General features: G+C 41.0%; 1 protein-coding gene across 18 annotated transcripts; it reads left to right on the top strand.

Annotated features, from left to right (window-relative positions):
- Positions 1–407: 407 nt before the first annotated feature.
- Positions 408–4,671, top strand: LOC147629990 (pentatricopeptide repeat-containing protein At5g27110-like). 18 transcript variants are annotated; one of them, XM_086811564.1, is made up of 7 exons: positions 408–1,037; positions 1,281–1,790; positions 1,887–2,245; positions 2,456–3,092; positions 3,211–3,276; positions 3,368–3,446; positions 3,623–4,671. In XM_086811564.1, the coding sequence occupies exons 1-4, from the start codon at positions 437–439 to the stop codon at positions 2,978–2,980; spliced, it is 1,995 nt and encodes a 664-aa protein (XP_086667690.1). In that variant the 5' UTR covers positions 408–436; the 3' UTR covers positions 2,981–3,092; positions 3,211–3,276; positions 3,368–3,446; positions 3,623–4,671. The 18 variants fall into 18 exon arrangements, with proteins under 18 accessions (XP_086667690.1, XP_086667685.1, XP_086667688.1 ...); XM_086811559.1 differs by having other exon boundaries at positions 408–2,245; XM_086811562.1 differs by having other exon boundaries at positions 408–2,585; positions 2,809–3,092.
- The last annotated feature ends 9,796 nt before the right edge of the window (positions 4,672–14,467 follow it).

Below are 14,467 nucleotides of genomic sequence, written 5' to 3'. Positions count from 1 at the left end.
AAAGAGATTAACTCTTTGTGATACTCTTTCTACCTTTTTAGATTGTTTGATACCTGGCTTAACTAAGCATTTGAATGAAAATATTTGAACAAGATTAACTCATAAACTACCCTTGGGTGATAAAGCAACATGGTGGAGGAGAAAGGGTGATGAGCACAACATGAGCCACACCCATGGCCCAACTCGTACGAAACATTGTTTTCATTTATCATACAATTGAAGACTCGAACAATTTTTTTCAATTTATCATACAATTTGATAACTTGAAAATTTGACAAGGATTTCTTGAAAGCAATATAAATGAAAACTAAAATGCACTAAATTCCTTTTTTTCTTTGAAAATGCGAAAATAAAATGTTTAGAGTGTGAAAGGTCCCCCGTAGAGGGGACATTTCAAAAACTCAAACAAGCACACCCTGTGTGTTAGTTGGGACGGATGAATGTGGGAGGCAAATTAAAAGTCCCCTTGCAAAGACGTGCCAGCCACCGCATAGCACCTGTGGAAACGTTCTATTTGTCAAGGGGCAATGGATGGAGCGAAGGGCTGTATTCTACAGAAGCCAGCCCCCTGCAGCAGTTTTCTTCTCTGTCCATCTGCGCAAGCAAGAATCGCGCATGTAAGAAGACAACAGAGAGGGAGTGGAGCGAGGTTCCATGGGAGAAGACCCTTGAGAGGCTCGATGAACCCGGACTTGCAGTGGATTCTAGTCTTTATGCTGCCCTTTTGCGGCACTGTGGGAATGCAAAAGCCCTCCTTGAAGGCAAACGCATCCATGCCCACATCCGTAAAACTGGGCACCTGAGAAACCGCTACCTCAGAAACCTCCTCTTGCAGATGTATGCCAAATGTGGAGCCCTGCAGGATGCATCTGACCTTTTTGCCAAAATAAACCAGCCAGATGTCTTCTCTTGGACCTTCATGATATCAGCCCATGTCCATGTCCACCATCACGATCATGACCATCATCATGCCCATGCCCATCACCTTTGCCGTGGTGAGACAGCCCTCCATCTTTTTCAGCAAATGCAGCAACAAGGTGAGCTTCCCAATGACCATACTTTTGTTTGCATTCTTTCTGTGTGTGCCAACCATAAATTGCTTTCATCTGGAAAAACCATCCATGCCCTCATTGTTGGGGGTAGAGATTTTGAGTCAGAGCTTGTGGTTGTCACTGCCTTGATCAATATGTACGGAAAGTGTGGATGTTTGTATGATGCACAAGATCTGTTCCATAGAATGCCGGATCAGAGCGTGGTGTCATGGAATGTTTTGATTGCAGCATTTTCCCAACATGGCGAGGCCAAGAAAACCCTTGAGCTTTTTCAACAAATGCAGGAGGAAGCTTGGATTCCTAGCAAAGTGACCTTCTTGTTGATTCTTGATGCATGTGCCAGCCAGTCAGTTTTGGCAGATGGCAAACGAATACACAGTGTCATTTTGGGCACAGGATTGCGTTTGGAGGTCACCTTAGGAAACTCTCTTGTCAACATGTATGCCAAATGTGTTAGCTTGGAGAATGCATGGAGTGTGTTTGACATGATGCCCGAGCGAAATGTCATCACATGGAATACTCTGATTGCCGCGTATGGCCAGTGCAAACACACGAAAGAGTTTTTACAACTTTTTCAACAAATGCAGCTGGAGGGTGTGATGTCGAATGAGTCAACCTTCGTCATCATTCTGTCCACATGTGCCAGCATGTCAGCCATGGCTAAAGGCAGAGAGGCGCATGCTCGCTTGGTCGGCTGCGGCTTCAGATGCGATGTTGCCATAGGAACAGCTCTTATTAGTATGTATAACAAGTGTGGTGATTTGAAGTCTGCACAACTAGTTTTTGACATGATGCCTGAGCATAATCTCATCTCTTGGAATGCTTTGATTACAGCATATGCCCATCATGGTGACAGTAAACGAGCTTTTGAGCTCTTTTTAGAGATGCAGAATGAAGGTTTTAAACCCGATAGAATTACTATGGTGAGCATTTTGGATGCATTTACTAGTGAGACTGCTCTGGCTGAAGGTCAGCATTTCCATTGTCAGACTGTGGAAGCTGGATTGGAGTTGGATGTTGTCGTTTGTACTGCTCTTGTTGACATGTATGGCAAGTGTGGTGGCACAGATAATGCCCTAAGGGTTTTTGACATGATGCCAAATCGGAATATAGTCTCATGGACAGCCATGATTGCAGCATACGCTCAGCATGGCAGGGGATTTGAGGCTTTGCAACTATTCCAGCAAATGCAAGTAAGTGGCCTGATCCCGGACAGAGTTGCCCTGATTAGTGTTCTTGATGCATTTGCTAGCCAGGCAGCCCTAGCTAAAGGAAAGCACATACACTCTTGCATTTTGAGTTGTGGGTTTGAATCAGATGTAGTTGTTGCCAATAGCCTTATCAACATGTATGCCAAATGTGGCAGCTTGGAGGATGTGCTGAGAGTATTTAACAAAATGCAGGAACCAAATGTGATCTCTTGGACCATATTGGTAGCGGCATTTGCCCAACAAGGCCAGGGCAAGGAAGCTGTGGATCTCTTTCTTCAGATGCAGCGCAGTGGTATCGTCCCAGATGAGGCCACACTGCGAAGTATGCTCACAGCTTGCAGCCATGGAGGTCTCGTGGTTGAGGGGAGTCAGTGTTTTGTTTCCCTTAATGATGGCCAGGATTCTGCAGTGTCAGTGGATCACTACAATCATTTGATTGACCTTCTAGGGAGGATGGGCAAGCTAGCTGATGGGGAGGACTTAATTAATAAAATGCCATTTCAACCTACTTCCATGTCATGGTTGACATTGCTTGGTGCCTGCAGAATGCACTCTGATGTGGAGCGAGGAGAGCGAGCTGCTGAAAACATATTTGCACTGGAGCCTGAGAATGCTGCACCTTATGTCTTGCTGTCAAACATTCATGCTGCAGCCAGCAGATGTGATGTGGTAAAGCGGAAAGAACTGATAAGCTTGAAGGGATTGAAAATGCATTGATGTCAGGTGTAAATGAGCTGAAATAGGTTTATCAAAGGAGGGTGGTCAAAAAGTGCGCAGAATTTAAGGTGTATTGTCTGAAGGAAGAAAGGAGCTGGTGCTTTCCTGGAGGGTGAGTTTTATGGGATAAAGTAGCCTGGTTCCATTCCTTTGGAACTGCGTAGACATTCTGTTTTTTAACCCCAAATTATATACACAAACTGAGAGGACTGGGCAATGTTTGATGGCAGGGAATTTTGAGAAACTGGTATAATGGATCATGTGAAGGAGTGCAGAACCTCATGTGTTCTAGAGAGGTGAAGTTGGTTCTTGGGAGCCTTTTGAAGAAAAGGCTCTGCATAACCTGCAGGTTTGTTTGGATCTTTAATTTTCTACCTTGTCTGGCAGGGTTTCCGTAACTCAACAATGCAATATGGATGCTGCCTTCCAGATGATTATGGAAGCAGACATGATTATCATATGAGAGGTAAAAAGGCCAAGGCCACCCTTATCCATAAGTTGTCTTTACAAAGGACTAATATGCCATCGCTTTACAGTGACTGACATTACATGCATTATTATTCAGAACCATCACTTTACACTATTTACTTTAGCTCCTTTGAGGAATCGATTATTACAGCCATGGGAGATTACATGTGGCAGGTTTACACTATTTACTTTACAACCACGCAATATGGATGCTGCCTTCCAGATGATTACCGAAGCAGACATGATTATCATATTAGAGGTAAAAAGGCCAACGCCACCCTTATCCATAAATTGTCTTTACAAAGGACTAATATGCCATCGCTTTACAGTGACTGACATTACATGCATTATTATTGTGAACCATCACTTTACACTATTTACTTTAGCTCCGGAATCGATTATTAGAGCCATGGGAGATTACATGTGGCAGGTTTACAACCAGAAAACCTGGATACATCTGGCCATTGTAAACATTCATGCCTCAGTTTTATAAAGAGTTGATCATGTAACCAAGGATTTGAATGCATGGTTACGTTTGCAATCTGGCGTTGTGCTATGACGGTTGTTATGGAGGGACTTGACAAGTATCATTTCTACAGATGGCTTGCTGTTGGGAGTTGCCATGACATAGGGGACTTCCTAAGAGACCATGATCATGATACTTTCTGGGAGAGAATGTGCTGTTGGCAGACTGCTTTTTGAGGTTGAGTGAAGATTGAAGAGGGCAGTTTAGTTTTGCAGGGGGGTCCAATACAAGCACGTAAAGGAAGTTGTCAAGCACTGGAGAGATGCAAGCTTCTAAGAGGTAGGGTCTCCGTGAAGACTTAAAAACAGCACCCTGAGCAGTTTGGCTGTCCTTCAGTAGGTCATTCTGCATCAATACAGACAGGACATAATGGATCTGTAGTTCTCGCTGAAATTGAGCAGGCAATTTGTGTGGCGGTTTGTTTTGTATAGCTGTAAACTAAAGGTAAAGAGTGCCACAGCATTTCATCTTCTTCAACTGATCCTACAGCCTAACGTCTTCTCTAGGTTACATGCCATGAGAGGACCAGGCAAAAGACTACAGGACAAGGATGAAGGAGGGCAGCTTGCTGAGCAGGCAGGCTGCCAGGCAGAGCTGTCCAGGTCCATTTCACATGTGCAAAGGGTAAGCTTATGAACATGAAGGATGATGGTACTAGCACCAAGTCCTTGAATTGTAGCCGCACAAAATTTACAAAGATATATTAATCTAGAAGAAAAGAGACTGAAGCAAGCATTAAAAAATTGCTGTGTCATTTCTTTGTCGTGTTTTGGTTAGATCTTTGTAGTACTGCTCTACCTATACTTTGTATAGCATGCATAGGTTTTTGGTTTCAATTAGGGCTCTATTCACAACCTTATTGTTATTGTTTAGCTAACCAAGTCCTTCCATTTATGTGCATAGGGCCTTGCATATTGGTAATGCACATTCATTTTTGAAGCATCCCTGCTCTATGAACATGTATACTCCCTATACTGTGTAAGCAATTGTTGGTTTGTCCTCCAGTCTTAAGGAGGGATTAGTATGATTTCTTTACTTTGACATGTTCATAACAATGACCTACTTGATTTTTTCAACATGATGTATCGCTTATCTAAATTATTACCATAGTCCCTTATTTTTTTTTTACTTTCTTTGTAATATGCAAATAAGCAAGCTTTGTTATCTTGGGAAGTTGTGAACTACAGTTGAAAACCTATTTAAAAGGCTCTACAAAGGAAAATTACATTCTTTATTTTCATTAATAGAATCCCATGCTACAAGTTGGGGGTATTTTCAATTGGGTCCATAATGGGGTGATGATTTTTTTCTAAAGATGAATGTGGGCTAAATTAGAGTTTTTAAAAGCATATTTAAAAGGTTCCACTGAATTGTATTATTCATAGTCATTAATAAATTCCCATGCTACAGCCAATGGGTGTGTAACCTAACGGCATGCGTTTGTGATTGGGAAGGGGTGATGTCTTGAGTTGAAATCCTTGCCTGATACCCACGGCATCAGGGCCGTTTTGTGGCCATAATTTTACCAGCTTTGGGCAGGAGACCAAGCTGCCTTTGGGTGGGCGTTCAAGCTCCTATTACAGAAGGATCTACTCAAGGGAAAATAAAAATAAAAATCCCATGCTACAAGCTAAGGGAATTTATAAATGGGTCCCTAATGTTGTGGTGTTGTTTCTATGTGTGTTTTTTTAATGGAGATGAATGCGAGCTAAATTTATGGTACCACCTTAATCATGTAGTTATTATTCCTTCCAGCCTTCAAGGTTACAATGGTAAGTGGCACTAGAGAGCAGGAGGTTGCATTTCTCCCTCTGCATCAAGAATATTGACAACTTTTGTAAGGCAAAATGTTTCAGGTAGTAGTTGCGTTTGAGGTGAAAACATGAAATAGTGGTGAAAACATCAAATAAAGAAAAAATAAATTTGAGAAAAGGTGGGCTTGAACAATGCATCATAGAACACATGATCACTTGGACATGTCCATGGGTTATTAGAGGGCAATGCAGCTGTGTTACATGTTTTCAATCATGTTAGGAAGCACTTTCCTATAGACTCTTTCCTTGACCATAAACACAAAGTCCTGCCTATTGGATGTAGGTCATCTCCACTTATGTACCTCCTAGAGGGGACAAGGAGTGGATGCACATATGGGCATATGAATAGTCTCTTATGTAAGTGTGGGTTAGTGTGAATGCACTTTAGTGCACCTACTTTTAGGTTTGGGCCATGTGCCTATATAAAAGACCCTCATGTAATATTTTTTGTATGCAGTCAATCTGAAGCAAGTTCTCTCTCTCTCTCTCTCTCTCTCTCTCTCTCTCTCTCTCGTGCAAATACATGTGTTGATGCAATCTTGTTGATTCTCTCTCCCCCCCGGGGCTGTGGTTTATTTAACCTACACTACCCACCACTGGGTAAGGGATAACCCTATAGACTCTTCCCTTGGCCGTAAACACCCAAACTGGGTTAGGGATAACCCTTGCAAGAGCACCTTCAAAGAAAGTGATAATCTTTTTAACATGTCCACATGAACATAATGAATAAACCCCATAGTCCAACATCAGATTTCAAGAGCACCATATTCCCTGCAGTATAGTGAATCTTATCATTCCCAAGGTGGTATTGCTTTCTTTAGTTGGCCCCATAGATTTGCCCAACAATTAGTGAGGCCAAGTGACCTTAGCCCCCGAAACGAACATCACCCATCTCTCCAACTGGATCCACCTCATCCTTAGGGCAGGACAGCCCCAAAAAGCATGCCAAGAATCATCACTGGTAGTTCTGCATCTATTGCATTTCCCTAAGCTCATTTGAAGTTTTATCCCAATTGGCAGGGCCCCGATTGGTAAAGCTAGATTCCATAGATCTTTCCATCTGCACAAATACCAGGGTCCCACCTCAAGTTACATTTCTTATTAAACATTCAGTTCATTTTTGCTCAAAGCATAGTAAATGACTCTGGTAAGAGGCCTCAACACATGATTTGACTCCAACCAAGACCACTACTCTTGTGCCAAATACCAGGGTCCCACCTTAAGTCACATTCCTTATTAACATGTTTAACATTCAGTTAAGTTTTGATCAAAGCATAGTAAATGACTCTGGTAAGAGGCCTCAACACAGGATTTGGCTTCACAACCAAGGCCAGTCCTTGGACCAAGATCCACCATTCACTGGTGAGGAAACAGGACTGGTATGCTGGGCAGAAGTTCCTTATCAGCCCTGGACACTCCAAACATAACACCTATTTTATGTTCATCCCTCCACCCCAACACTGGACACTCCAAACAGAACACCTATTTCATGTTGATCCCTCCACCCCAACAGGGGCTAATCCCACAGATCAACAAGGTGAGAGATCCCTACTGTGGTGGAAGCATTCCACTTCAGAGTCCCCAACACAGACTACAGATGAGGAAGGAGACAAAGGGGCCATTTCAGAGGGAAAAAGAGAAGATCTTGTCAACCCAAGACATCCCTTTCCATTTCCCATAACAGTCAATGGAAGATCATTGTTGTCCCAACCACTTAAGGTTGGCATGGTAGCGGTCGACCCAGGCCGTCTGAATCACCATCATCATACACACTCTTGTGGGGGTCACCAAGTTTCCCACTTTATTCCCTACCTGTCAAGTCTCCCTAGATACCCATTATTTTCAACGAACATTTCTCTTAAAAAATTCATTATTTTTCATTCTAAAATCATTCCAACACATACCAAACTTCTAACCATTCCACTTACTTTACAGACCTTATTACTAATCATTTACCACCCTTGGTTATCCTTATTTTTTCTCTCTTAATTATCATTAATTATTCTAAATCACCAAAAAAAATGATTATTTATCCATTAACTCATTATTAAAGCATCATCCCCATTTAATGCCATTTTTTTAAAGTTTCGTAAATTTTTATGTTGCTTGTTTTGAGCTTGTCTTTAACAAGAAGATATGTTGTCAAATTTCCCACATTTGGATGGAGAGTTACCTTGGACTAATGATATAAGGTCATCAACTTCATATCCCTAAGCATAAACTTTTAAGTGGTGACACTAGTGTTGATATCCCTAGGCCTTTAAGTGGGGACACTAGGGTTGATATAAAGGGACACTACATATTGTGACGCCTCTTCAGATGGAAGGGAGATTATTTGGTCACCCAAATCACGACTTTTACACATTCCTACATATTTCAACGAAAATTTATGAATTCTAAAACACAATTTCAAAGCAAATTCATGAAGAAGTAAAGTATTTGAAGCCTGGATTCCTTGATAGATGTCAAATTCATAAATAGGAAGATGCAATCTCTTATTTTTAATATATAATCATTGAAATTATGAATCTAAATCCAATTTAAATACAATTTCTATGCAAATTCATTGTTGAAGGTGATAAATCTGTAGGAGGGTAAACATTGATAATTAAAAATGGAATCTTGATATTGAATATTCATTCTTTGATTCATTCCATCATTACATTTTCTCTTGATTGATTGTTAAATATAATATTTTTTTGGTTTAATGGATTCCCTAATTAAATGTTGCTCGAAAGCGTACCAATTTTTAGTGTGCAGTTGGAAAATTGTGATAAAGAACTCAAAAGAAGGGTTGATGATGAGAATGAACAAAAATTAAGAAGCAAGATAAGAGAAGAAAAGACAAATTTCATTGATAAGCTCCTTATCCTGGAAGAAATGAGAAAAGGATGGCTCACAGTGTGTGAAAATGCTAGGAACGGAGAATATTCATTATCTTAATCTTGGAATCCTTTTTTACAACCTTCTTAAAATTCTTTATTCTTGAGAGGAGTAGGTTAAAAACCCTAGGATTAAAGCCTAGGATAGCCAAATTAGCATGATTCATGAGAGGAGTAGGTTGAAAACCATAGGACTAAAGCTTAGGATAGCCACCATAGCATACACATACACACACACACACACCTACCTCCAACCCCACCCACCCCCAAAACACACACACACACATGCAATCACAGAGTCGCACACTATTAGATTTATTCTTGAATCAATCAACCCTTAGTACTCACATGCAACAGCTACTGCGCTGAACTTCAAGTGGTAAACCTTATTGGCAGTTTCAAGCCAGGGTCAGCACCGGAAGAGAGATATCACAGCCCTTAATTACACAGGTTTAGTGTGTGGCGGGGGGGCTGTGCTCTCTCTCTTCTGGGCCTGGCACAGGCGCGGTGAATGGGCCGTGTGAAGCTGCGGGACAATATAATTGAGCTCTGGCTCATGGCCCCTAATCACCATTTTATATCAAATTTTGTGATATAAATAATACTTATTAATATTTAATATAGGCAAGTGTTGCAATTGTCCACTTGGATGACCCCCCCCCCCCCCCCCCCCCCCAATGGACATGATTATATGACTTGGGCATCCACCACCACATCTGAAATTCACGCATGTCATGTCAGTGGTTTTTCGTGTGTCCCCTAACAAAAAGGACATATGTCGAAAAAGAATCGATCAAAAGAACTACATCGAGCACCCAATTCATATGCTAGATGTATCACAATTCCTCTCTTTTCACAAATTTCAAACAAGGACCTTTTAATTCCAAACAAGGCCCTCTTAATTTCAAATAAGGACCTCTTAATTTCAAATAAGGACCTTTTAATTTCAAATTTGGATCAACACAAGTAACCATGAATGTAGCTACCAAAGGACTGATGAGAATTGGTTTCAGGGTGAGTACCACTCAGATTAGCTAGTTCTCAACTTTCAAACTTTCAAACACTTGCAAATTAGCTAGTTCTTGACTTTCAAAGATTTTGACAATTTTTTTCTGCTATTGGTATTACATGGTTTTTCTGCTATTGGTATTACATGGTTTTTCTACAAATATATGCACTCGTGCACCTATTTGTATGCTATGATACCTGCACTAGTATTATATCATAGCACACAAAAAGAATATTGCTTCATGCGGCTTACGGAGCATCAAAATGTCACTTGGAATAGCTTTTGAAAAAGAACGAAAGAAAGAAAAGTTTTTTTTCTAAAAGGCAAATCTTTTTACATGGATTAATACAATTTCTATGGAAAAAAAGGTTAGTTTCATAGCTTTTGAAAACAAAAATGAAAAAAACTAATGATCCTTCCAAACGTATGCTCTTTTAAAGAGCTATTCTCAACACACAATAGTAGCACAAAAAGTTGTTAGGGATCCAAAAACTAGAATTTTTATATGACATGCATTCCATATGCATTTAAGAATTTCTTATAACAATCTTTTAGTGTTTGACTGTCGTTTTGAAAATTCCATAAAGGTTATCTTCATCATGATTGTCCCTTTTGCACCAAAAACATATTTCATATCAAATGTTATAAACTAGTAGTGTCTACTTTTTCTAGATTGAAGATACATGCATATGGATGGGATAAAAATAGTGTGCCAGTTGGAATAATTTTGAATATATAAAAAAAGAGCAAGTATTCCTAAACTAGTTGCATTTTTTTATTTTAAAAGAAAGAAATGGTTTTGTCCAAAAGGAAATTCTATTTGCATGGTTTAATACAAGTCATATCGAAAAAAGTTTACTTTTAAAGCTTCTTAAAATAAAAGTGGAAAAAAGTATCTCAAAATAAGGCTTCAAAGAGAACACAATAGTAGGACAAGGTTAGTGATCCAAAAAACTAAAAAATTTATACGACATGCATTTGATAATTTCTCATAAAATCCTTGTAGCGTTTGAATTCTTTTTTAAAATATTATGTAGATTCTGTTATGGGGGTCCCATATACACCAACAAGATCTTTCATATTGTGAACTAGTAGCATATACCTTTTCTTAGTTGAAGCATATTTTTTAGGGTTTCCTTATGTGAAGATTATTTAAAAAGATTATTAAAGGAGCAAAAAATTACATTAAGGTATTGCACTAAATTTCAAAGGAAAACATGAACTTTGGCCAAACTCTCAAAAAATGGATGGATATATGTTGTTCAAATACCTTATAGTAAATGAACATTTTCTTTCCTCACGCTCTCTCTCTCTCTCTCTCTCTCTCTCTCTCTCTCTCTCTCTCTCTCTCTCTGTTTATCTCTATCTCTCTCCCCCATTTCTCTTTGAAAACTTTGTTACCATATTATAGTAGTGATGTGTGTGAACACACTTAGGACCGCCGGGGCACTTTTTCCCTCACTAGGAGGTTTTTTCCCCCGTGCATTGTATATACGCCCATTATCTTCTAGGGCTAGTTATCTTTCATTTTTGGCACTCATAATACACTACTGTGTTGTGCTCAAGCTTCCTCATCTTCTTGAAGTTGTGTGTGCATTCCTGCAACCCTAATTCCAACAATTGGTATCAGAGCAGGCTTCCTCCTCCCGGGCAGCATCACCGGCACCTGCCGCTTCATCTCCTCCGATTGCAACGAGGTTTCACGAGCGTCTGCAGGTTAGTATATGCCGTGGGAGAGCCCGTAGGGCTTGGTCGTTTCAGAATTTTGATCTGAAGTCATTTCGCCCTCCGTTTTTGCATTCCAAGTACTGCGCAGGCAAAATCGTCCTACTCTGCAGATTTTCTGTCAAGATTAAAATCTGCAGGACAGGTGCCCATTCGTCTGTTTTGGGCTGTGCTACATAGCACAGGTCGATTTTATACAGGTTTACCTCTTACAGACAGCATTTACATCTAGTAGTACAGTCATTGGCCATGGCTGACAACAATGATGTATTCCGCATGTTGGCTGCTGAGGATAAGTTGGATGGCACCAACTATCCATTATGGGCATATATGATGCGACATGTATTGGTAGCAAAGGGGTTATGGAACATTGTGCAGGGTATTGATGCACGTCCTATTGTGGCTGGGAATGCTGCAAACACATCAGAAACAGGTACTGTTGATGATGGTGCAGGCACAAGTGCTGTAGCAGCTGTTCGAGAACCACCACTTTCAGCAGAGCAGATTCGTTGGGATGGTAGAGATGCGCAGGCTCATGCCTTGATTGCGCTGTCTGTCAAACGTACCATTATCCCACATATTCGCTCCTGCAAGACTTCTAAGGATGCTTGGGATGTACTTGCCACATTGTATCAGGCAAGAAATGAGGCTCGTGTTGCTTACCTCCGAAAACAGTTGGAGAATGAGCATATGAACGAAGGTGATTCTATGGATAGCTTTTTGACAAAGATCAAGGATTTCAAAGAGCAGCTCATTTCTGCAGATGAAATCCTGTCAGACAGTTCACTTGTGCAGACTGTTTTGAATGGTCTACCAGATTCTTATCAGGGTTTTGCTTCCACTCTTCGCTTGATGATGAAAGGCAATCCCAATGCCTTATCATTTGAGGAGTTAGTTTCTGTTTTGCTGCAAGAAGACCAGTCAAGGCAAAACAGGAATAATATGCGTGTCGCAGATCAAGCTTTCGGTGCTAGTCAGAGAAGCGGGAAAGGTAAAGCTGGCTTTTCTTCTAGTAAGCAGAAATCTGCAAATGCTGCGCAACCAAAGAAGGAAGACAAAGATGAGAAGAAGGGTGACAAACAGAAGACATTTTGCAAGTACTGTAAGGGAAATGATCATGTCATCAAAGCGTGTCCTAAGCTGGCTGCGAAAGAGGCTAAGAAGAAAGAGGCTGGTATGGCTGTTGCAGATGCCTCTCCTTCTAACAATGAATCTGCTAATGTTGTGCTAGATACAGAATGGGCATTCAATGCGCAGTGCAGTTATGACCCATCTTTGCATGACACATGTATGTCTGCAGTAGATTCAGATGTATGGTACTTTGACAGTGGTGCCACTAAGCATATCACCTCGCAGCGCAGTTTATTCACTTTCCTTGAGTCTGCTCCCACAGGGAATACTGTCACTTGTGCCAATAACTCCTCTTATCCCGTTAAAGGAGTTGGACAGATTGTGCTGAATGTTGCAAATGGCAACACCTTTACACTTTTTGATGCATTGTATGTGCCAGGGATCAAAAAGAATCTGCTGTCAGTCTCCGCATTTGCCAAAACAGGTTTGGTTGTAAAATTTGTGGATGACAGATGTACTGTTCATGATCTCTCTTGTGGTGACATCATTGTAGCATCTGGTTCACTATGTCGAGGGCTGTATAAGCTCAATATGGATGGCAAATGTGTAGAGGATTCAGCATGTGCTATTATGGATACGCAGGCTATTTCAAATGCAAAACTGTGGCATGCACGTTTTGGTCATCTGAATTTTGCAAGTTTGCTGCGCCTGCAGAAATCTGAAATGGTGTCTTCTTTGCCTAAGCTTGAGGCACCTGTCAAGCATGTTTGTGAGGGCTGCATATTGGGTAAAATGCAGCGTGCTTCCTTTCCCAAAGATGGATCAGTGAGAGCTGAACGCAGATTGCAGCTTGTTCATAGTGATGTTTGTGGTCCCATGCAAACTCCATCATTTGGAAACTACCTTTACTTCGTGACTTTCATTGATGATTTTACCAGGCATGCATGGGTATATCCTTTGAAGGCAAAGTCCGAAGTGTTTTTGTGCTTCAAACAGTTTTTGGTTATGGCTGAAAATGTGTCAGAAAGTAAGATGGGCACCCTCCGTTCAGATCGAGGGGGGGAGTATATGTCTTCAGAATTTAATGCATTTCTGGCTGAGCGTGGGATAAAACACCAATGTACAGTGCCGTATACACCACAGCAAAATGGTGTGGCTGAGAGAAAAAACAGGTCTCTCATGGAAATGGCAAGATGTATGGTTAAGAGTCAAAGTCTACCACATGGTTTTTGGCTTGAGGCTGTCATGTGTGCCACTTATGTACTAAACAGGTGTCCCACCAAAGCATTACAGGTTGTCACTCCATATGAGGCATGGCATGGCCGCAAGCCATCTGTTGGCCATTTACGTGTTTTTGGTTGCCTGGCATATGCATTAGTGCCTGTGCAACATCGCAGAAAATTGGATGACAAAGCTGTCAAATGTATTTTTGTTGGATATAGTGCTGAGAGCAAAGGCTATCGTTTGTATCATCCACAGACAAAGCGCATTTTGGTTAGCCGTGATGTTGTATTTGTGGAAGATGCAGTTCAGCCCTTGGTTTCATGTACTAAGGAGACAGATATCAGCTCACGTGATGTCTATGATACATTGTTGCCTCTTTTCAGTGGTGCACAGTCAAGTGCAATACCTCATGAGGCAGTTTTTCAGCCTATGCAGGTTTTAAATGATGGCACAGATCAGCCTATATCTGATGCAGATGTGCATGATGCACTTGAGGATGAGAGACAAGAGATTGAGGGCTCTAGGAATATGCCTAGATGGCTGGTGCAGACTTTGCGTGACAGCAAGTTGGATGCCCCTTTGTCTAGTCGCACTCGTTCTGGCTCTCATGGTGCCTCTTATGCGTCAGATTGTTATGCATTGGCTGTTTCTAGTATGTGCGATGAAAGTGAGCCTGTTTCATTTGATGAGGCACAAAGTTCAGAAAATTGGATGGCTGCTATGCAAGCAGAATACGATGCTATTATGAAGAATGGTACATGGTCTTTA

Source organism: Cibotium barometz, chromosome 17, assembly GCF_041138505.1.
Source record: "Cibotium barometz isolate CiBa-2024 chromosome 17, ASM4113850v1, whole genome shotgun sequence".
NCBI lineage: Eukaryota > Viridiplantae > Streptophyta > Polypodiopsida > Cyatheales > Cibotiaceae > Cibotium > Cibotium barometz.
Note: the sequence above shows the minus strand (reverse complement) of the source record. Positions and strands in the feature narration are given on the sequence as shown.